Raw genomic sequence first — 25632 nt, 5'->3', positions numbered from 1 at the left:
TGTAGATGACCCGACCCGAATATAACCCGTAAAATATTGACTTGAACCGAACCCAACCTGAACCGAAATTGACCCAAACCCGTTTTAACCTGTCAAAACCCGAATTTAACCCGACCTGAATTCAACCTGACCTATTCCTAACCCGACCCGAATTTAACCCGACCTATTACTAACCCGACCCGAATTTAACCCGACCTATTACTAACCCGACCCGAAATTCAACCCGATCTGTCACTAACCCGACCCGAAATCAACCCGACTTGTTATTGACCCGAAATTAACTAGCAATCTAGGATTACGTCATATCTTCTTTTTTTTTTTCCCTAATTATATGAGTTATTTTCCTCTTTAAGCTTATTCAAATATTTTCAATAAAATTCTCTACTATCAAATGTATTACAATTTATATGTCTCAAAAAAACCTATAAAAATTTATGAATACCACTACTTTTTGGATGCATGTGCATTCTTAATTTAAATTTAGTAATTACGATTTACGAATACTACCACTTTTTAGGTGCAAGTTCATTCTATATTTCAATTAAGCAATTATGGTTTACGAATACTATTACTTTGTAGGTGCATGTGCATTAATGTAGTATATTACGGTTTACAAATACTATTTGACCTTAGGCTTGTTTGTTTTATCTTATATTTTATAAAAAAAATAATAAAAATAATAAAAAAAAAAATAAAAAAATAAAAAATCAAATAAAAAAAAGTTAAAAAAAATAATAATTTTGGATAATGATTGAATTGAATGTGATAATGATTGAATGCGAGCATGAGTATATGACAATGACCCGATGATAATCTGACCCAAATAATTTACCTGTACCCGATCATGACTTGACTTGTCTGGACTCGAGAAAGTGGTGACCCGAACTAGAGCTGTTAAAAGGCTTTTATTGGTCTTTTATTTTTCTAATTTTATTATTCATTTGTCTATTTAATCTTATTTTAATGTTTTGAATAATGCCATTTAAATGTTTTAAAAAAAATGCCATTAAAAAAAACGTGAACTCGGATATGAACTTATAAAAAATAAACAATTTTAGATATATAATTTCAAATAAAATAAGTTTAGAAAAAAAAATTATTGTATTTTAACTTATCTAAACTAAACCTATTTTATCCGAATTTATATGAACTTATTGTATTTTATCTAAACATGTCATCTCGAATATGAACTTATTTGAAATTGTTATCCCTAAAATGAGTGGAATCAATGTGAATAGATTAGAATAGGGTTTGAATTTATCTTCTAAAAATCTAAACTAAACCTATCTTATTGGAATTAATATGAACTTATTATGTAGATCTTATCTAAACTTATTAGAACTTATTACCTCGAATTTAAACTTATCTGAAATTATTTCTCTTACAATAAATGAAGTAATTGATAATGATTAAACGTGAATGTCATAACATGAACTGTTAACAAACCGACCCAAAAATGTACCTGAACCTGATATGACCCGACCTGAAATCAACCCGATACCCAGATTAACCCAATATTTGAGACCCGAACCCGAACATGACCTGACTTGGAAATGATCCGACCTAATTATAACCTGCAATTTTTTGACTTGAACCAAACCCGACTTGAACCCGAACATGACCTGACCTGATTGTAACCTGCAAATAATTGACTTGAACTGGACCCGACTTGAACCCGAGAATGACCCGACCTGATTATACCCTGCAAATTATTGACTTGAACTAAACCCGACTCGAACCTGAGAATGACCCTAACCCGTTTTAACCCGTGAAAACCCGAATAAAACCCAACCTATTATTCACTCGACCCGAATGTAACCCGACTTGTTATTAACCCGACCCAAACCCGATAAGATGTATGACCCGACGTTACCCGACTCAAGCATGACCCAACTCGAACCCGACCCGTATAGGTTACGACATTAACCCGATATGACCCGACCCACACTTACCCGACCCGAACCCGACTTATTTACCTGAATTGACAACTCTATATGTAATAATCAATCTAAGATCTCCTGAAATTGAAAGATAAACTTTATCCATTTGAGGTAATCCCTCACCAACCGATTTAGTTAATATGGAGTACAATTTTCAAATATGTCAATTTAGTTAAGTGTAATTTGGCCAGTATAATAACATAAACTCGTGAAGTCATGATAGTATGTATAGAGTAATCTCGTGACTTGGAATTGATACTATTTACATGGTTACCCTCGCGACTCTCTTCATTGAAAAAAATAAAAATAAATAAATAAATAAAAAATAAAAATATTGTATTCAAGTTTATGCGTTTTTTGTTTTCTTTTTTTCACAAAATGTTCATTGTGTTCATTATCATTCAATACCACACCATATTGAGTGTTTGTGAGATGAAAATTGGAAATGATTTCCCAACTTGTATAAGATAGTGTACTATTGGTACTAAATTAGTGCTTGATTTAGTACCTAGGAACAAATATGTTTATCACTATTGGCGGAGTAGCTAGGTATAGGGTGGATAGTCTAACTTACAATCCACACCAACGATAAACACGTTTATAATTCTTAACCTCGTCTCATTACCTCTTTAAGTAATCTATAACATTTACCAGCTGTAACTCCACCAATCATACTCCGATCTCTTATTGATATTCGTAGTGTTATGTACATTACAATATTGTTTACCAACTTGGTACAATTTAAAGATAAAGGTGCGATGAACGTGGAAGTATGAAAGAGCCAATTTGAAAGACGTGATTATCTCATAATACATAAATATATTAACTATTACTAAAATAAAACATTTATGATGTCACCATTGTCCACGTGTTTCTTTCACATAAAAAAAAATTCTGTCTAATTTTTCTCTCTTTGTTTTTTTTAGGCAATTTCTCTTTTTCTTAATTATTCACAATCCCATCTATCTATTAACCTATACTAAAAGCGAATAACCAATGACACTTGTCATTACCTTGTGAAAAATTTTCCCGTCTTTTTCGTTTTCTTTTTTTCTTTTTCTTTTTTCTTTTTTCTTTTTTTGCAAAATCTTTAAATAAACTATGTATACCTTATGATTTTTTTTCCAGTTTGACAATCATATTCCATATATACCCAAATGAAATATTTTTGTATATCTTTTATATACTTTATATTTTGTAATATTATTGTCAAAGATATTTAACAACTGTGCATTGCACGGGATTTTAACCTAGTAAATAATAAACTTGCTTGTTTATTTTGATAAAGAAATGTGATAGGCGTGTCGCGTACCTAACAAAAATAACCTAACAAGACCACTACTATGTAAATAGGCAAGTAAGGATCGAATCCCAAGAGACTATGGTTTAATTAATTAAATAGACTCAAATTATTAGTAAGCAAGTAACCAAAACAACAGTGAGAATTAATAACTAAAGGACTAATTAAAGCGATTAAATCTAAATAATATAATAAATCGAATGCTAAAAACATCCAAGATCAAGCATTACCACGAATACAATTAACGCAATAGTCGTTCTACCCCTACCATATAATTCAATTGATTAACGAGGAAAAGTAATCCCTAAATAATACCAATGGTCTCTCCCGAGTTATCAATGACTTCTTTAATCACAATCAAGCCTACTACCGTGGAATCATGTAAATTAAAGACTTTGAGCACATTACTCTAACTTCCTAATCATCCATTCAACTACTCCCGTTATGAACTTCAAACTGTTAATTGATTTATTCAAACCCGTCAAAACCCAACTCCCGTTGCAATTAAAACAATGGATTAATAACAATACTAATTATCCCTAATCTAGTATTGGCATGAGCACAATCAATTAAGCATATCAATTGCAATTATTATTAGAGAATTTTAATTTAAAGAATTAAATCATGCATTAATCATATTCGGGTTCTGCTAGATCTTGGATTAAGGGAACTACTCACACATAGTAATGAAAACAATAACAAGAATTAAGAAAAACATAATTAACAATCAAAGGAATTAAAGAGAATAAGAAAATACCGAATCTTGAATTACGAGAGATAAACGAAGAATCTTGAGTGCATAATATTGAATTACAATGAAAATAAAGTCTAGAGAGAAAATTAGGGTTCTAAGATGATAGATAATGAAATTGTAATGCTAAAGAGTATTTATAATAAGGCTAAAAGATAGGATAAAATAAGGAAAGAAATCGGATGAAAATCGATCAAATCCGTCCAGGCATGGGCGTGTCACACAGGACATGCCCGTGCCTAAAGTCAGAAACAATTTTTCTTCAACTTCTAGCGAGACATGGGCGTGTCAAATTCTGACATGCGTGTCTCACTAGAATGACACCCACAACAGCTATGTCACTCGTAAAGACACGAGCGTGTCTCATCTTGGCATAGGCGTGCCTCGCTGGGCCAACTCCACTCGATGAGGCATGGGCATGCCCACGCCCACATTCAACACGGCCATGCTTCCCTTAGCACGTAGCTTCTAGCTCGAAGCACTCGACTCGACATGGGCGTGCCTCAAATAGACATGGGCATGTCTCAAATAAAACTTCAAATTCAACTTTCTGTCTCTTCAAAACACAATGACACGCCCATGTCTCTGAGTGACATGGGCATGTCTGGCTGGAGATTAGCTTTAAATGACTTCAACATTAAACATTAGCCTTCAAAGTGAATTGCAAGCTATGATCAAGATCCGTAACTTCGTAAAACCTTCACATAGCCTCGTTAAATCCCGAAATACATCAAAAACAACGAATCTACCCATAAAAGCATCATATGATCACCACCACACAAAATCAAGCCAAAATAAGCTATGAATAACTAATCTAGACTCAAAAACTACCTATAAAGACCCTAAAAATATGCACAATACACGACTTATCAAAATGTTTGCAACACCAACCCCAATAAGGGTTGTAACCTTAGAAGCAATTTTGCTTCAATTTTGAGAATTCACCAATTAAAACACAAGACGAACTATTTATAGACTTTTCCAAGAACAATGCACAATTTGTTTGTGAAGTTGGTGTACTGTCATTGGAATGTCTTTCCCAATAACAAATCTATATAATTGTTAGTCAATATTGTCTAGACATATTGTAGGCCCTATGCGACATGTATACTCCCTCCAGGCCTTCACCCCTTATTTTTTGCTCCATATACCAATGCTATTTTATTAATTTTTGGTTGGAAAAATACGATGAGAGAGAAAAGTGGTGGGATTAATGAGGTGGTTGTAAGAGTAAAGATGTGGTATTGTGGTCCTTATGTCAAACAATAGAATAGGGCAAAATTTAAGGGACGAATTTAAAAAGAAAAGTGGGGCGGGCAAAAAATAAGAGACGGAGGGAGTAATAGATTTCTCTGTAAGGGAAAAAAAAATGTACACTGTAAAATTTTCAATGTTTATTAATACTTGTCCTTCGTAATATAATAAACTCCGTTGATAAATAATCATGAGCATGTGTGCTTGAGAAAATTTTAAACTAGTACTCCCTCTATTTCGTAATGTTAGACTGTTAGTCCCATATGCAATCAATCACATAAAATAAGTCCTCGTTTGGTTCACATGGGAATTAACTTCCCACGGGAATTTATATTTCATGGGAAATTTTTCCCCTTATGATTTTTCTAGTAATTAAGATAAATTGTTTGGTTAACACTATACAAAATTACATTTCCTAGGAAATTCAACTCACCAAGGGGGGAGTTGGTGAGTAATTTCCCATGAGTTGTGAGAATTTATATTTCTCTTGGAATTGCTATTTCCTATGTTTACCCTATTTCCCTCCAACTAAACACATTTTCATTTTAATACTTTCTAGGAAATTCCATTTCCAAGGAAATTATCTTCCAACCAAACAACACCTAAGAAAAGAAGAATATTTGGAATCTAACATTCAAATACAAACTAATTCATGATTAGTTTACCTTAGGGTTCGTTTGGCATCACTGTGGTTTTCTGGTTTTTGGTTTTTTGTTTTTTAAAATCATATGATATATGTCATATAATGAATAAAAAATTAGTCAAACTTATTAAAATCATGATAATTTTGAAAACTGACAACAGAATAGTGAAAACAAAAAACAAAAAACAATGCCAAACAAGCCCTTATTTAAGTGTTTTTGATATATTTTTTTTTTTTTTTTTTTTTTTTTTGGAAGCATAAGCCATAATGCATAATTCAAGGTAGAGATTTCCTTACTTAAAGCCATGTCATCAATCCACAACCAATTAATTCCAAAAAAATTAAGTTAAAAATGAAACATATTCAATATGGGTAGATTTTTTTGAAACGCCCAAAATATTATGAAACTGAGGGAGTATAATCTTTACAAAAGAAAAATGAGAACTCTAACCATCGAGAATGTAATTATGAAAGTAGTTCAATAAATTTTGTTAGCACGATCTTATCTGATTTTGGAAGGAGTTTGAAAAAATACAGATTGAAAAAGAATAAATCATGGCATTTGGCTACATATATGAAATTACAAAATTAGGCTTTGTTTCCTTCACCTTATTTTTTTTTTGACCTGAAATTATTTTTTTTCTTGATTAGGGATGTCAGTGGGGCGGGTCAAATAGGAGACCCGGGGCAGGGATGGGTCTTGGTTTGGCGGGTGATGGGGCGAGGATGGGGATAAAAACCATACCCGCCATGGGTGATGGGGCGGGGGTGGATTTTAGGTTGTACCCGCCCCATCCTCGCCCCGTCCTACCCGCCCCACTTCGTACCCGCCCCATCCCCACCTACCCCACTTCGTACCAGCTTTATCCCCACATCCATATATTTTTAAAAACAATATTATATACTTTTATACTATTTTATAAAAAAAATTATGTAAAATAAAATAGTAAATATAATACTTTGTAATACATTTATATTATAAACAAAAAAAATGTGTAAAATTAACAATAATTTTTTTCTTTTTGCAATTTTTATTAATTATGAAGGATTGTGTATTTGGGAGGCGGGGCTTAGGCGGGTCTTAGGTGGGGGTGGATATCCAAGTGGGGGTTGGGGCGGGGATGGGGATGAATTTTAGACCCGCCGCGGGGATGGGGATGGGGATGGGAAGGCCAACATCCGCCCCGCCCCATTGACATCCCTATTCTTAATTGCCATTTGTCAAGGATAAGATGATTCTGTTAACAAAAATTTGTTTGCTAATTAGGCTTAACCATTTGAACATAAGATGGGAAAAAAAAAAAACCGAGGCCTTGTACAAATGTTCATGTTGTACTCCGTATTTGGTAAGAGTCCAACTTGTTGTTAGTCCGCACTATTAAAAAAGTTGAACATGGAACACTAACATGAAATGAAAAAAAAAAAGAACATAATAAGCTACTAATGTACTTTTTATGTTAGATCGTGGACCATTTATATTCAAAGAAACACAACAAGACAGGACTCAAAACAACAAAAAAAACACAAATTAAACAAAAACGCGTAAGTAAGACATGGTTTAACTTAAACAAGTTTTGAACCCCCTCTAGATCAACCCAACAACAACAAAGTCTAGATAGACTTTTACAAAAAGTTGAACATAACACGTAACGGGTGAACCACACCGTGAATCGGGCCTAGCCACAAAACTGAAAGCAAAAGCGTGCTCAACAATTAATCGGTACTCCGTAGAAGAAAAGAAGCGGGAAAATGGACGTGGGTATTTTTACAAAATACATAGCGTTACTCGTCAACTGCTAGTCTACAAGTCTAGTAGGGGTACACGACTGATCAAAAATATTTTACACAACTTATTCTTATTTCTACTGGTTTATACTGACGGTTCGTTTATAATTTTTTATTTTTTTTTCTTTATAAAATATTGGAGTATTAATTTCTTAACTTATTACTAAAACAAAACACGCTGATGTTCTCAATTTCTGAAATTTTTTATGCGTCAATCTTTTATTAAAAATTTTTCCTCCAAATTTACAAACGTTGTATCAATCTTTATTTTTTATTTTTTTGCCTTTTCATTTTACTTGCTAGAAAATGGTTGGGATCAAGTAGGTATAAAACTAAAATTCCGAAAAAAAAATTTCTCCAAATTTACATATGATGTATCAATTTTTATTTTTTATTTTTTTGCCTTTTCATTTTACTTGCTAGAAAACGGCTGGGATCAAGAAGGTATAAAACTAAAATTCTAAAACTTGACTTTAACAACAATATTGTTGTGATTCCACTCTAAACGTATAAGCTCATTAGATAATGTAATATTAAATATATTTTATCCTAACCATCATTTTTAATGAACAACGTCAATGCAGAATCAACGCCAAGTCAATGTGACAATGTCCCAAGAAAAAGCAACCAATCCTTTAAAATTCATCTCCTTTTTAAAAATTAATAAAATGTTTAATCCTGTTTAATGTCCTTTCGAATTCTCCTATTTCAGACTATAAATATAATTTCCAGTACATTTTCTTACTCTACTGGGTTTTCTTTTCTTCTTCGTGTACAACTTTTTTTATTTTCGTTTTACAGTGGTTTGTACTACATCTTTTCATTTCCTTAATGGTTAAGAAATCTTTTTTGTTTTTTGTTCTATTTATTGAAATGGGTTTGTATATATATATATACATATATTTTTTTATAATATATAGTTTCATTTGATGATTTTATTGCAGTTGGTTGTTGATGATGATGGAGGGTTCATGTTTATCACCTGATGATGTAAATGAGAGAATTGCGAGTAACGCTGATTTTCTTGACATGGTTTTTTCATGGTCTATTGATGACATTTTCAATGATCATTTTTACAGTGAAAAGGTAAATTTTTATTTATTTTCATGGTTTTTTCTTCTTTTGTTTAATGTAACTATATTTATATGGTCCAAGAATTTTGCTGTATTTAATACGATGTGCTTTGATAGTTTGATGTAAATGGGTTGATTGTTAATATGATTTTTATTTTAAAATTTGATTACTATTATAATGTTATCTGGATGTGTTTGTTTTGAGATGATGGGTATTGGAAAATGGGCAGTGGTAATTTTGTTGGGAAATTTGATAAATGATGGTTATGCTTGAGTGATTAGTTTATTAATCTGTGTTTAACATTGATTGAGTGATTGACTAATAGAGTAGACTGTATTCTGAATCTGAATTTATCATTTTGGGTTTGGGTTTGCGTTTTTTATTTAATATTGGAGTTATTTTCTACCATTGGTAATTTTATGAGTTAGGGTTAGGGATTTGGGATAAGATTGCATGCATTTGAACTCTCTAGACCCACCTCATACGGGTTACTCCTAGTGATTTTATGAGTTAGGGTTAGGGGCTTATGAATCTAGGATAAGGTTGCGCACATTTGAACCCTTGAGTCTGAACCTACCTCAGATGGGAAAAGGGGAAGGGAAAGGGATTAAAGGGAGGTTGGAAACCCCACCAGGCCACCAGATAGATTTGTACAGTAGTCAATTACAAATAATTATGAATTTTCCCTGACATTTTTTTTAAAAAACATTATACTATCCTATTTTTTAGCTCCCATATATTTTTAAATGATAAACTTTTTATGATTTTTTATTACGGATTTACGGAGTAAATAGTTAAACTTATCACTGGTACGTATGCAACTATGCATTCACAAATGTCAGCTAATTGAATGTATAGATTTGGGTACTTTGGCGCTTCTGATGTGTTTTTAGTCACCAAGGGGAATGTTACTTTACGAGCACTTGATATTAAACATTCAGTTGCAAATTTGACGATCAATTCAAGATTGTACTTGAACCACATTTCATTGATAATCTCATGCCTTAAAAACAAATGAATCAATACTACTAAGTATTTGTAAATGCATTTGATAGCTCTTAAATATATTTTTTTTTTATTTATTATGGAGTACAGTTACTTTGGTGGTTGATCATTTGGTTTGCTTGTACATTTGGGGAGTATATAAAAGTGTTCATATGACAACAGTAAGTAGAATTTTCAAGAAGAAAATCCAATTATATTCTTGTATGGGAAAACTAAAGTTGCATTTATTAAAAGTATAACATCTATGGTATGTATTAGTTTTTGGGCAACGTTGCCTTTTGGTTACAATGACTACTTAATATCACTTTAGGGAGCCACAAACCAAGCATTAATCCATTTAGGGGAATTGGAATCGTCCCTGACCAGGTGGGAAGTTTTCGGGTTCAACTTTGGCAGACAATCTCTTGTGCAGATTCTTTTAAAGAACATTCCATATCATTTCCGGGTTCAGTTCAAGATGATCAGCGTCAGAACCTGGCTTTATTAGTGCAAATACCACTTAATTCCATTGTAAGGTCTCACGTACGGAGTGATTGATATTGGATTATTTGTCTATAACATTTATAAATGCTGTTATTCCATATGTATGCTGACATAGACTTCTCAGAGTAAGAGGCTGTAAAAATAGTTTAATGCTAACTTAAGTGAGTATTTTGCTATTGGGATCAAATTTTATAATTCGCATATGGCTTGTTGATTTTGCTTAGCTTTTTTTTTTTTTTTTTTTTTTTTTGCTATTCTCTTTTCTTGATTGCATTATTAAGTTAAAGATTCCAAATTAAAAGATAAAAAAGTGACAGAGGGAGTACCTTGAATGTGGAATAACTTGCAAAATGTGTCGTGCTTCCAGCTTTCCAATGTTGGGTCATTTTTAAACTAATTTCTCAGAACTCCAATTTTTTTTCAGTTCATGCAGATTCCAGATTCATTTGAAACAGTAATGGAGTATTTCAGCTCTTTTGTTCAACCTCTATTAGAAGAGACACGGGTTGATCTTCGCTCAAGTTTGGAGATCATTTCAAGGGCACCATATGCTGAAATAGTGTCCTATGATAAAACTAAGCGTGATCGATTACTGTATAGTGTGCAAATAGATGAATGGAGAAACAGGTACAATGACCGAGGCAAGGAGCCATACAAAACATTGCCCGGTGATATTTTTGTTCTTGCAAAATCTCGGCCTGAAAGTATATATGATCTGCAAGTGCTGGCACAAACATGGGTTCTGGCATCAGTCACAAATATTTCCAAAAATAACTCTGAGGACGAGATAGATGATGATGGTTCATCAACCACCTCTTTTAAAGTTTTATCATCAAGGGACATAAAGGAGATAGATGACAGCTGCAGCTCTCTTTTTTTGGTATTCTTGATGAATAGTACTACACACAAAAGAATATGGAATGCCCTTCACATGTTTAAAAATGTGAGAATCATCCAGGGAGCTTTACAAAGAAGTATTGTGGTAAGTGTTAAAATAATTGACATGGTTTGAATCTGTTTGCTAGCCTTATGAGTTGAAGGTTTTCATTAGAGTACTATTACTACTATATCTTGAAAACTAGGGAGCCAAGTGCGGGTAGCATATAATATTTGTTAAGATATTAACAGCAGAAGGTAATAATTTAGTTCATTCCTTTGTGTTATTTCTAGCTTATCAAGTGCCTTTAGTGTACAACTACATCATCTAACATGCAGGTTTTAGATGATTAACAAACAGGCTAACATGACCTTTATGACTAGCTGCTTCTGAATATATCTGTTTCCAAGAATGAGCCTTTAAACTGAAAAAAATTGTAATTGCAGGATCATAATTCGTGTGAATCCAGTAATTGTAGCATCTTGTCTGAAGATCTTTGTATGGAGATTTCTTCCAGTCTGAATACATCTCAATATGAGGCTGTTGTAACTTCACTGCAAGCAACACAATGCGAGCACACGTCTCAGGTTCAACTTGTCTGGGGCCCGCCAGGGACAGGCAAAACAAAAACCCTCGGTACACTACTATATTTCCTGAGGAGGTTAAATGTTAGGACTTTAATATGTGCTCCAACAAATGTTGCCATCACAGAAGTAGCCGGTCGCCTCTTAGAACTTATTATGAATTCTTCTGAAACGGATTCAGTAGGAACATTCGACTCTTTGGGAGACATTCTTCTGTTTGGAAACAAAGATCGGTTAAGGGTAGGTTCAAACATAGAAGATATATATCTTGACTATCGCGTCAAAAGGCTAACAGAGTGTTTTGCGCCTTTAACTGGATGGAGGAGTTGCTTCCCATCCTTGTCAAATTTTCTTGAGGATTGTGTTTCTCAGTATAATGTTTTCACTGAAAATGAGATGATTAAAGCGAAGGAGCAAAGCATTGATGAAAGTGTTACTGCACCACAGATTGAACCATTTCTTACTTTTGTTAGAAATCGGTTTAAGGCTGCTGCACAACCTGTCAGGCGTTGCATTTTTCTTTTATGCACTCATATCTCAACTAGTTGCATTGGAGATAATAATTTTAAGTTCATGAACCATCTCATTAATCTGCTTAAATCCTTTGAAAAATTGCTGTTTCAAAGTGAATTGCGTTCCGAAGAACTATTGGAACTTTTTTCTTCAAGGGAAGATGAAGATTCTCTGGTGGATGGGGCTGGCCTTAACAACATGCCGTTGCTTGAAGCACATAGGAGAGAGTGCATTTCCATCCTTAGAACTCTGCAGCAATCTCTTGGTGCTCTCTTTCCGAATATCATGAGTAAAGAATCCACAATAGAACTCTGTTTCAAGATGGCATCATTAATTTTTTGCACTGCTTCCAGCTCTTATAAGCTCTATACTACACCAATGGAGCCACTAAGTCTTTTGGTCATAGATGAAGCTGCGCAGTTGAAGGAATGTGAGTCGGCGATACCCTTGCAACTGCCTGGTCTAAGGCATGCTGTTCTTTTTGGGGATGAGTACCAATTGCCTGCTTTGGTTAAAAGTGAGGTATGTTAAAGGTCAAATTACTATAGTTTTTCGGTTTTTCCTTTTCACTTGACTTTCAGTCACCAATTATAATTTATATGATTTTTTTTTGCAGCTATCTAAGAATGCTGATTTTGGACGAAGCTTATTTCAGAGACTAAGTTTGCTGGGTTGGCCAAAACACCTGCTAAATGTGCAATACAGGATGCACCCTGCAATTAGTTCATTTCCTAATGCAGTATTTTATCTTAAGCAAATTTTGGATGCTTCTAGTGTCCGGAGTAAGTGCTATGAGAGACAATATCTTCCAGCGCTCATGTATGGGCCTTATTCTTTCATAAATGTTTCTGAGGGACGGGAGGAGGTTGATGACGATGGTCGTAGTCGAAGAAATATGGTTGAGGCTGCAGTTGTGGCTAAAATGCTGCATAATCTTTACAAGAGTATGTTTTGATAATTTGTGTGGATCATATGCCCTTTAGATGCTGATCATTTGAGTATCCTCTTGCTATAATGGTGCTGTGCTTTTTTTTTTTTTTGTTTTAAAAAAAAAAAATCTATTTTGCATGGAACTAGAAGTTTTTGATCATGACATAGGGAGTGTACTTTGAAACAAATTTTATATTGATAGGTGATAGTAGACTGATAGATAAACTAAACTGTTTGAGACTGATTGAGAAAGAGCTCAAGTGTCCTTGGAGCCTTTGTTCAGTCTTTTGAGGGGAGCTTACAAGCGAACACCATTTTTTGTGCTGTTATGATTACTATCATTGGAGTTCTCTGTTTTTTTTCTTTCCTTTATTTTTAAAATAAACTTCCGAGGAGGTATACGCTCTTGTGGGTTGTCACTGTATAATAGCAGCTAAAATATTTTTCAGCCTGGTTAAATAATTGTCAGTATTTGCTTTCTTTTACAGCATGGCGTCACTCAACTGAAAGGCTTGTCATTGGTGTAATATCACCCTATGCTGCACAAGTTGTGGCCATTGAGGAGTTGCTAGGGAGAAGGTATGAAAAACTTGAAAATTTTGAAGTGAAGGTGAAGTCTGTTGATGGTTTTCAAGGTGGAGAGGAGGATATCATAATTATATCAACTGTAAGGTCTAATAACGTTGGTGAAGTTGGGTTTATCTCAAGTTCTCAACGTATGAATGTGGCTCTCACTAGGGCAAGGTATGGCTGTGAATTTCGTGTGGCTCATTTTTGTCTGTCTCTCTATCTCTTTTTTTTAAATTTTTTTTTTTTTTTTTTTAATAGCTGTATCTTAAGACAACTGAATGAATTTTTTCATTATGCTCAGGCATTGTCTTTGGATACTTGGAAATCAAAAAACACTTCTTCTAAGTGAATCAATTTGGAAAAGATTAGTTTGCGATGCTAGGGAGCGTCGTTGTCTTTTTAATGCTGATGAAGATAAGAGCTTGACTGAAGCCATGATAGATATTAAGAAGGAGCTTAATCAACTTGATGACTTGCTTAATAAGGATAGTATACTTTTTAAAAGTGCCAGGTGGAAGGTATGTTCTCTTTCCTTTTCTGTTGATGTAATTGTTTTCCACCATCTTATAATCTTAATGATGTTTAGACTGTCTATTAGTACATAATACATTATTATCGTGTTGTCTAGGTTCTATTCAGTGATAATTTTGTGAAAAGCTTTTCAAAGCTTCCTTCAACTCGGGCAAAAAAGTCAGTAATGAATCTTCTTGTGAAACTCTCAAATGGCTGGCGACCTAAGAAAATCAAAGCTGACCCTGTTTGTGAGAGCACCGTACAAATTGTCAAACAGTACAAAGTTGAAGGTCGCTATGTCATTTGCACGAATGATATCATGAAAGATTCTGAGTACGTGCAAATACTGAAGATCTGGGATGTTGTGCCACTGGAAGATGTGCCAAAGCTGGTTAAAAGACTTGATAGCATTTATGGAGCCTTCACTGATGATTTCTTGATTCGTTGCAAAGAGCGTAGTCTTGAGGGGTAAGCCGTTTCTCATCAATTTCTGTTGAACTAGATACCACTGCCTTTTTAATTATAGTTGAAAGAAAATAACTTTCGTAGTTCATTCCTCATTTTTTATTATCTTATTTAATGGTTGTCTAAAAAAAAAAAAAAAATCTTATTTAATGGCTTTAGGGAGTTAGAGGTCCCAAGGACTTGGATCAAGTCAATTGACATTGTCCGATTTAAGAGCAACTATGCTGAGTCAACAACTGCTTCTGATGGTGATTTGGATGGCACATGTTATGCTGAGAATGCCAAAGTGAGCGAAAGCTTGTTGTTGATGAAGTTTTACTCTCTTTCTGCGGGCATAGTAGGTCATTTGCTGTCTGATGCTGATGGTAAAGCTTTGGACTTGCCCTTTGAAGTAACGGATGAGGAGTATCAAATAATTCTTCACCCAAAAAGCTCCTTTATATTAGGACGTTCTGGTACTGGAAAGACAACTGTGTTAAAGATGAAATTATATCAGAAAGAGCAATTGCATCACATGGCTGTTGAAGGCTTGGTTGAAGTAAATAAAGACTCCAGCAATGTGGATGTCACCCACTCCAATGAGAATGCAGCGAATGAAAATGTCTTACGCCAGCTTTTTGTGACTGTGAGTCCAAAACTTTGCTATGCCATAAAACAACATGTTTCTCATCTTAAAAGGTACGTGGTGGAGTGTGTTTTCCCCTGATTTTTCTAGCTCCTTCTCTGGTTCTTTGTTTTATGTGTATGGTGGTGTGGCCAGTGTCATTTTTTATTCATATATCACCATTTTTAATTCCTTCACCACAGATTTCCTATGTCAGTTGTTGACTTTGCTTGCTTGCTTCTATGTAGACTTGATATATTGTTCTCTAACTCTAAGCTCTGCTGCATGTTAGTGTTTGCTTAGTTCTAATTCTTCTGTAGTAATGGTTCTGCCTCTTAAATGTCTACCGTTTTGTTCATGCAGTTTTGCTCGTAAGGAGAGTTCTTCTTTGGCTAGTGACCCCATTGATGCTGATGATATTGATGACAGCGAGCAGTTTAGTGGTATCCCAGACTCATTTGTTGGAGTTCCTCCGAAGTCCTACCCTCTTGTGTTAACTTTTAACAAGTTTTTATTCATGCTTGACGGTACATTAGGTAGTTCTTACTTTGAAAGATTTCATGGTGATCTGGATCTCTCTTTTGGAGGAAATACTAGTACATCCATGACTTTCCTTATGAAAAGGAAAGAGGTCAACTTTGAGAAATTTAGTTCAGTTTATTGGCCCCATTTCAATTCACAGCTTACCAAGAAGCTTGATTCCTCCAGAGTTTTTACTGAGATAATCTCTGTCATTAAAGGTGGTCTACAAACCGGAGAAACTGATGATGGTAAGCTTAGTTTCGAGGATTATCTTCTTCTTTCTGCTGGGCGAACAACTCTAAATCGGCAGAAGAGAGAGATGATATTTGACATATTCCTGACTTATGAGAAGATGAAATTAGAAAGAGGAGAATTTGATATATCAGATTTTGTGAATGATCTTCATAGACGGCTCAAGCGTGAAAGATATGTTGGTGATATAATTGATTTTGTTTATATTGATGAAGTTCAGGACCTGACTATGAGACAGATTTCCCTGTTTAAATATATCTGCAGAAACGTGGATGAAGGTTTTATTTTTTCTGGTGACACAGCTCAGACAATTGCAAGGGGGATTGATTTCCGGTTTCAGGATGTGAAATGTTTGTTCTACAAAGAGTTTTTGACGAGAGAAAGAAATGATGGGGCTAGTGGAAGCCAAATGAGAGGACAGGTTTCTGAGATTTTTCAGTTGAGCCAGAACTTTCGTACCCATGCTGGTATACTTAAGTTAGGAGAAAGTGTTATAAAACTTATTTATCATTTCTTTCCTCATTCTATTGACATTTTGAAACCTGAGAATAGTTATATCTTTGGAGAAGCTCCAATCTTGCTTGAGTCTGGGTCAGATGAGAATGCTATTGTCACAATATTTGGCAATACTGGAAATATGGGTGGTAGTAATCTTGTGGGTTTTGGAGCTGAGCAGGTGATACTTGTGCGGGATGATTGTGATCGGAAGGAAATATCAAGTTACATAGGGAAACATGCTCTTGTGCTAACAATAGTTGAGTGCAAAGGGTTGGAGTTTCAGGTAAATGAAAATAGAATATGTATGTAAAACTATGAGTTTCAATGATATTCAATAAAATCCTATATGTTTGTAAATTGTAATTTATGCTGTTGCCTCTGTAGGATGTCCTCCTGTATAACTTCTTTGGGTCGTCTCCACTAAAAAATCAATGGAGAGTAATCTATGAGTTTATGAAGTTGCAGAATCTGCTTGATACGAATTTGCAACCATCCTTTCCCAATTTCAATCCTGCAAAGCACAATGTATTATGCTCTGAACTGAAGCAGCTATATGTTGCCATCACTCGCACACGGCAAAGATTATGGATTTGTGAGAACAAAGAGGATCTTTCAAAACCTATGTTTGATTATTGGAAGAAGTTATGTGTGGTTCAGATCAGGCAGTTGGATGATTCACTTGCACGTGCAATGCAAGTCGCAAGCAGTCCAGAGGAGTGGAAAGCTCGTGGCAGAAAGGTTAGTCTGTTTTGATCAAACTTTGATGAGCAATGATTCCTTTTAAAGTATACACATAAAAGACAACTTTTCTACTCTAAAATATTAATGATTCCTTCACAAAATGATAGTTTTGCTTTAATCTGCAGTTGCTAGCAGTTGAAAACTACGAGGTAGCTACAATGTGCTTTGAAAGAGCTGGTGATAGGCATTGGGAAACATATGCTAAGGCTGCTGGGCTAAGGGCGGCTGCTGATCGAACTTATCACTTGAATCCTGAAGAAGCCTCTACCATTCTCAGACAAGCTGCTGAGCTTTTTGAAAGCATAAACGTGTACCAGAAAGCTGCAGATTGCTTCTATGAGTTGAAAGAATATGATAGAGCAGGTATGCCCTTGCCCTTGGGATATGACTTGTTTTAGTTGCAGAGACTTGTATTAAACCACTTATTTTGGGGTCTAGAGGCACATATGATACAGCCTGTCTTAACCCACTGTTTTTAGGAGGTTGAATGATTTTTCTATTTTTCTTTCAATAAATTCCAAGTATAGGGATATGAAGTCAGAAACTCCAATCTAGCGCTGAGTAGTAGAATGGTTTCATTATATGTTACACAAACTGATTTTGAGCCAAAACATACCATTGTATATAAGATGCCAAATTTTGATTTTAATCTTTTATTTTCTGTATTGATTAGGTTTCAGATGTAAATAGTAATAAGATCCTTTTCGTTTTTGCATCTTACTGTATTACCTTGTAACAGCTAAAGCATATAATAGCTTAACTGCTTTAGAGTTTTGAAATTGTTTGTTTGTAAAATCAATTTTAGTTTGGTGGTGCTGGTTTATGTATAAGGGAGGGAAAGCATTTGGTAGTTTGCAACCAGGAATCATGGGAAATGGGGAATGTATCAAATATAGAACTACGAAAGGCAACTTGCTGATATGTTAAATGTCATTATGTATGTTTGTTAAAGGTAACTGGCTGATTCAAATAGATTACTAAGAACTATTGTGTTTACCTGGTTTGGTAGCCTTTGTTTTGTCTAAAGTATTCAGCCCAGCTTACGAATCATCTATTACATTTCATTGGGTGTGAAATATGTATCTAAAATGTGAGCTATCTTAGTTTAATAACAGAGCATTATCTTGTTCCTGGCTGTGATTTTCTTTAATAATGAAAATTATGCTTGGTTTTCTATGTGATTTATCTTTATAATATTTTGGAATTTACACATATTGACTTAGGTATGTATCTTCTCAGGTATAATATATTTGGAGCTGGGTGGTGTTTCTAATCTTAAAAAAGCCGGTGACTGTTTCACCTTTGCTGGACATTATGAGCGCGCTGCTGAGGTATTTGCTGAGTGTAATCTTTTCTCTGAGTGCCTTTTGTCTTGCACTGAAGGGAAGTTGTATGACTTAGGCCTGCAATATGTTCAATATTGGAAACATCAGGAAATGGGTAGAGATTTAGACATGGTTGAACAAGTATTCTTAGAAAATTGTGCTCATTCTCTACATCAGCAGGGTGATAAGATAGCGATGCTGAAATTTGTTAGGGCTTTTAATTCAGAGGAGTCCATGCACTCATTTCTCAAGAATGTAGGGTGCTTTGATGAGCTTATGGACTTGGAAGTAGAATTAGGAAACTTCTCTAAGGCTGCTGATATTGCAAGAGAAAGAGCCTTGGCCGGGCATCATGAGCGCGCTGCCGAGGTATTTGCCAAGTGTAATCTTTTCTCTGAGTGCCTTTCGTCTTGCACAGAAGGGAAGTTGTATGACTTAGGTCTGCAGTTCATTCATAATTGGAAACACCAGGAAACAGGTGGAGAATTAGACTTGATTGAACAAGTGTTCCTAGAAAATTGTGCTCGTTCTCTGTACGATCAGGATGATAAGATTGAGATGATGAAGTTTGTTAAGGCTTTTAATTCTGAGGAGTCCATGCAAACCTTTCTCAAGAATTTGGGGTGCCTTGATGAGCTTCTGGATTTGGAGTTAGAATTAGGTAACTTCTTAAAGGCTGCTGATATTGCAAGGGAAAGAGGGGAGCTTCTGCTTGAAGCAGATCTACTAGAAAAGGGTGGGCTTCACAAGGAGGCATGTGAACTTCTTTTGTGGTACACTCTTGCCAGTTGTCTCTGGGCTGATGGTAAAGGTTGGCCGTTAAAAAATTTCCCACAGATGGAGGAGCTGCTAATGAAAGCCAAAGCCTCTGCTCATAATATCAAGCCACGTGATCTTTATAAGACTGCTTGTACAGATACCCTGATTTTCATGAACAGAAACTATTCTCTGCCTGAGATGAAACAATTGCTGACCATTTCTCAACGTCATAACAATAGGAGAGGGGTGATACTATCAACTAAAGGAATTCTGGACTTAATGCTTCAAGTTGATGTTTCCAAATATGAACGGGGAAGGGACATCACAGAGAATTCAGCCATGCATCTGGAAAGGATTTCCCGAAACAAGGTCTCGGTTGAAACATTAATTTACTTTTGGAACTCGTGGAAAGAGATTATTTTAAGAATATTCAAGTTCCTTGGGGCAGTAGACGTAAGTGAATCTAGTGATATTGCAGAACTCGGGGAATTCTGTTTGAACTACCTTGGGGTTCGGAAACTGTCTTCTAGTACGAGCACTGTTTATGTTTGCCTGTACCCTGATGCCGGTTGGATCAAAGATAGTGACCAAAGTTATTTCCAAAAATTTGGGAAATTGTTAACGGTTGGTACGGAGCACTTGTTAGCTGCTGCGTACAACCATTGGTCCATGGAGTTACTTTCTACTGGCATGAAAGTGTTGAGTGTTCTTGAAGCACTACGGAAGAACCCTCGGAAGAGTTCATTGTCAGATTTTAGCACGTCTAGGTTAGTCCTCTATGTTTATGAAATTGCACAGATGCTATCCTCCTATAAACCTGTGAAGTTGAGATTTCAGGATGAAAGGTTGCTGCAGAAATACATTGATGTTTCAATAACAGAACACTTTAATTGTGTGTTTCCTTTAGACTGGAAAAAGTCTGTTAGCATAGACATGATGGTTTTGAGGGAGGTAGATATTTCAAGGAAAATACTAGAAGATGTCATATTAACTAACATCCAGGGGACTGATAAAATGACATTTGGGCAGCTTGGACGCGTGTCCATGGTGGTTCTCGGTTCACCTAAGGGTAAAATTCCATCTTCACGAATGGTTTTGAGTAGACTTGACACTGATTCTCCTTGGAAGCCGTTTCTTCAGGTCATTTCTCAGTGCTCTGCGACTCAAGCTCAGGCTCATACTCAACTGGCAGAGTCCCTTGCTTGCAAACTTCAGAGAGCTCTAAAGGATGTATATGATGCAGATTGGAGGACAAGAGATTACATATCACCTGTCTGTTTCTTTTATCTAGTTGACCGCCTAATGGTTTCCCTTCTGGGGTTTCAGGGCTTCTTAATGACAACCAGATCATCTCTTGTGGAATGGTTTATTCATTCTGAAGGAGATACCAATTTTAGCAAAAATTGGGTGTCTGTCAGTGATAGAACTGGTGAAAAATCTGTGTTTTTGAGAGATACTTATTTTCTTTTGGCTCGCATAATTCATCAGCTTCTTATGAACAGAGCTGAAACGGTGCTATGGGTAAAAAAAGTTGGCATCAATGCAAAGGAGAATTTCCGTGTGCTGCTACTGAGATTAGTTGTTTTGATGTGCTTAGTTCATCTGAACTCTAATAGCTATTTGCAGGAACTTCATGATGTGTTAAGTTGGGAAATTATCAATCAATTACCATTTGACTTCTCTAATGCTATTCACAAATGTCAGAAGGTTGGCATCAACAATGCTGTCGCTGAAGCATTTAATGCAATTAATGATCCTCTGGTCGTGGTAAGGACTGGAAAAATCCGTTCAAAAGTGTTCTGCAAGGGTGCCATTTCTCTTGATATTGTTGGCCAGAGTAAAGAGGACATGCTCAGCATCCTGTTTCCAGACAAGGCAAATGCTTGTCAAGATAGAGTCGATGACACTGACTCTAAATCGGGTACTACATGCGGCACCATATTACCTGAAAAGAAGAATGAAGGATGTGCTGAGCCCCAAGATGGTGATTTATGGGAAGTTTTTGATTTGTTCAAGCTGGTAGAACACAAGGATGACAAAAGCTGGAATAGATTTGTGTCTAATGTCCCAAAGATCAGGGTAATTCTGAATTTCCCTTTGAAACAGGCATTCATCTTTCTGTTTTTAATTTATGAGTTCTTGTATATGATGAACTTTGTTACAATTTACAGGTTCAAATTGACAAAATATATGACCTTCTGATGAATGCAATATCCATGGCATTGGAACATAATACTTGCACTGATGAGTACAAGGAAGAAGGTGATTGCCTGCTTCTTGAGTTACAGCTCTTATCAGCAGCCTTGGATAGGTCAGTTCAAACTTCTAATCTAATTCAATATATATGAAGTATTGTTGCTTCAAGATACACTTTATTATGGATTTTTCATGAACGTGTACGGCTTGATCTCAGTATAGCTGATTGTCACAACAGAATTCAAGCAACTATATACATTTACTGAAGAAGACACTTCTAAAATCAAGCAACTGTTTGTGTTGGCCTGTAATTTGTGCCTCATAATAGTAATTTATTTATAATTTTTCATTGTCCATTAATGTATTTATTTTTCAGGTTACTAACTAGTAACTATGCTTTTAACGACTTCAGCTCTTATGATTTCCTGTATATATACTAATTATTTGGCGGCATGGTTATTTCAGTGGACATCTGAAAGATAATATGTTGGTCGAAGACAGTGCAAGAAGGCTGTTCTCAGGAAAGCCAGTATTTGAGTACTTTTTGAGTTCGCTGATTCCTCAAAAAGACGCGACTTCCCCAGATGAGGCAACTACTGCAGAGGAAGGAAATGATGATGATAGTAAGAATGAGGAGGGGAAGATGGATGCCTCTCCAGCTGCTGCTCCTGGAAAACAGCTAAAGGGCTGTCAAGCTGTTGAGATAAACCAAGGGAAAGGACAAACAATGTCGAAACATGCAAAGAAGAAGGCCAAGAAGAAGAGAAAATAGATTGTCCTCTTGGAAAAGCGTTACATATTCCGTAGATGTCCATGCCCTCAAACCTACTAGGTGTTAATATTTAGTAAAATTGTGTGTATATTTTTGTAAGTGGCTGTTCTTTTGACTGATCGTAAACAGTATAAACTGTAAACTGGCTCATCTATCCTTTGCTTCTGTAATCATGGTCATTTTGAGGATTATGTACTAAATCATGATATTGATGATGAGCTTACTTGAACAAATTCCTTACTTGTCCAAGTATATTTTATTTAAAAACCATTTTAACCCATATCACCCAGTACCAGAACTCCCTCAATCTGGTTTTAATTTCATTCCGACCCAGTTCGTTTTTTAAAAATATATAGGATGTACAAAATACACTAAAATGATTATAATTTATCTCAATATAAGTAAAAGTAACATCAATATACATAAAAATTACTTCAAGTATAATTTTATAGATAAAGTTACTCTCTTTAAAGGAGTAGAAATTAGATGTACAAATAAGTTTTACTAATCACTCATATACTTTTTCAAATTAGATAACACATTTCTTTTATTACGTTTGTCAATGCAAAAGTTTTATCGATGAACAAATAAGATTTACTAATCACTCATATACTTTTCCAAATTAGATAACACATTTCTTTTATTACGTTTACCAATGCAAAAGTTTATCGGATATATCTTTAATTAAACAATACTAAAAATTAAATTTTAATTAAGTACACATTGAAATGAACATAACAAAATTCTACATTATTATGTTTTTTTTATACCTATAAATCACCAATGTTAGTTAAAACAAAGTTAATGAATATTATCAAAAATTTCCATATGTCATCTAATCTAGAACGGAGGAAGTACAAAGTAAATACTGTATTTATAAAGACGAGTACGTGAACAAATGGTTTCCAAAAATAATACCCGGCCCGGGAAGGGGTGCAGAAACAGGTCGGGTACAGGTTTGATTTTTGGAGTAAATAGGTACCCAATAACCATTTTGTTTTGGAAATTTTAACGTGAGTGGACAAACCTTTTGCCGGTTCTCCAATAATAGACTAACCTTTAAATCTTCCAATATTGGACAGAAGTTTACAAAATTTCGCCCATATTGGACTGAGTTTACCTACAACCGGTAAACGAAGTCAGCAGTAGACATGTTGACCTCTTGGAAGTTAGTTTCCCTCCAAAAGAAGCATTAACCTTCAACTAACAATGTCTTCTCAGCCATTAATGTTGCGACCTTCCCCTCCCCTATTACCCAAAATTCGCTGCTTCGTCTTTCACTTTCAATCCGTACATGTCCCTTGTCTGCAAATTGGTGGTCCGAATTTATTTTTTTTTTCCAAATTTGGTTCTGCGATTGTACTGGGTTGTTGGAAGCATTGAAGTGAATTCAAAGCAAGTGGGAAAGCCATTGGGGTCTGAAATTGCCGCAAAAGAGGTATGTTCTTTGTAGAACCCTAAAGCTTAATTTTTTCGGTGTTAATTGCAAAATTTTGTGCGAAATTGTCTGAATTTGTGGATTTTGTTGACTGACATTGCACCGTATAAATTGCGACTTGTGTTTATGTTAAGTTGTTAATTGAATTGTAGTTAATTGAATTGTTGGTAATTTGGATTGTTGTTGTTAATGTTGTGTCTGAAATTTGGTACTTTGATGTTGGTAAATGCTAGATATGGGTGATCCTTTTGCTGCTGTAACTCTTAAGTACTGGTATGGGGGGACTTTTAAAACACATAATAGGAAATTAGTGTATAAGGGTGGAGAAGGTATGACTTTTAGTATTGATCCTGATGAGTTATGTTGGTGGTGTTTAGAGGACTTTGCAAAACAGTGTGGGGTTGAAAATGTGGATGTTTTGTGGTATTTGGTACCAGGGTTGCCATTAGAGAGTGGGTTAAGGAAGGTTTATTCTGACAATGAAGTGAATGGGATGAGGGAGATTCTGTTGAAGGTTAGGTGTGTGGAGGTATATGTACATGAAGGGGTTGAAAAACCTAAGTTAGATCCCACTGCACCCCAAGTACAAACAACACCCTGGCAACCTTTGACCCATGACCTTGCAAGACATAAACTACCAATAAAGAGGGGCCCACAATTACCTTTAATGATAAAAGATACTCCCACCCAGAAAGATGCACCCACATCAACAATATTGTGCCCCTCCACAAATACAGATACAACCTCCCCACCTACTTCTATTTTCCCAAAAGACAAAGGCAAATCTAAACTAAACACTCTTCCTTCAGCAAACTTCATCCAGCCTTCCCCTGTTGTTATTGATAACACATCCATTCCAGATCTAACCTCAAACAGTACACACCTTGTTACTGATGAAGATGCTTGGGTTGACAATAGGCCAGAAAGTCCTTTAGATTGGGGAGAGCTTTTGGGGTACTATGATGATTTAAGTGGAGATGAAGAAGATCCACTGTATGACCCAGCTGTTGATAGAGAGAAAAGTGTTGTTAGTGGGAAAAAAGGAGCTGGGAATGAATCTGAAGGTAGTTCTGATATGGATGATGAGGATGACCAAGAGAATGAGGTGTTAAATGATGGTTATGACTCTGAGGTTGATGAGGAGGCTTTAACAGCAAGGGAGAGAGTGAAAACTTGTACTGCCAAGTTGGTACAGATAGCAAATCAGCTACAGAGGGAGGCTGCTGAGGGTAAGCTAGGTGGTGAGGCTGATAGGGGGGGTTGGAAAGAACCTGAAGTTGTTGGAGAGGAATATGCAAGTGAGTATGATGAGAGTGAGGATGATTTAATAACCCCACCAAACAGTGGAGATGAGGAAGAAACTAGAGAGGAAAGGAGGAAGAGGGCAGGGAAGTTAGTGAGTGCGACACTGATTTCAGTGTGTTCACTTGGAAGGTGGGGCAGAGGTTTTCATCTAGGGAAGCTTTCAGGGATGCAGTTTCTAAGTATGCCATTTTACAAGGTAGGAATCTCACTTATGACATAAGCAACAGTAATGTAAATCAGAGGTTAGGTGTGAAGTGTGTGGAGGGTTGTGCTTTCTATTTGTATGGTGCTTGGGAGAGTAGGAGGGCAACTTTTGTTGTGAAAACTGTGCAGTTGGAGCACACTTGTCACAGGAACATGAAAAGGAACAGGCAGTTGAAGTCAAAGTGGGTAGCTAAACAATTTTTAGAGGTTTTCAAGAACAGACCACATTGGCCAGCAAAAGAGATAGTTGAAACTATCAGGAGGGCCTTTAAGGTAGTTGTTCAGAGAGGATTTTCATACAAGGTTAAGTATGCAGCTCATAGAATGCT

The 25632-nt window shown here is 35.6% G+C and overlaps 1 protein-coding gene across 1 annotated transcript; it reads left to right on the top strand.

The window, feature by feature from the left end:
• Window positions 1–8622: 8622 nt before the first annotated feature.
• Window positions 8623–22585, top strand: LOC110685343. Its single transcript, XM_021861852.1, has 14 exons — window positions 8623–8759; window positions 10660–11217; window positions 11559–12731; window positions 12826–13153; window positions 13628–13883; window positions 14011–14227; window positions 14338–14690; window positions 14847–15365; window positions 15655–16846; window positions 16948–17301; window positions 17430–17667; window positions 18544–21467; window positions 21560–21699; window positions 22050–22585. The coding sequence occupies exons 1-14, from the start codon at window positions 8628–8630 to the stop codon at window positions 22354–22356; spliced, it is 8691 nt and encodes a 2896-aa protein (XP_021717544.1). The 5' UTR covers window positions 8623–8627; the 3' UTR covers window positions 22357–22585.
• Window positions 22586–25632: the final 3047 nt, after the last annotated feature.

Source organism: Chenopodium quinoa, unplaced genomic scaffold (assembly GCF_001683475.1).
Source record: "Chenopodium quinoa cultivar QQ74 unplaced genomic scaffold, ASM168347v1, whole genome shotgun sequence".
In the NCBI taxonomy this organism is placed as follows: domain Eukaryota; kingdom Viridiplantae; phylum Streptophyta; class Magnoliopsida; order Caryophyllales; family Amaranthaceae; genus Chenopodium; species Chenopodium quinoa.
This window is presented reverse-complemented; position numbering and strand designations above follow the sequence as displayed.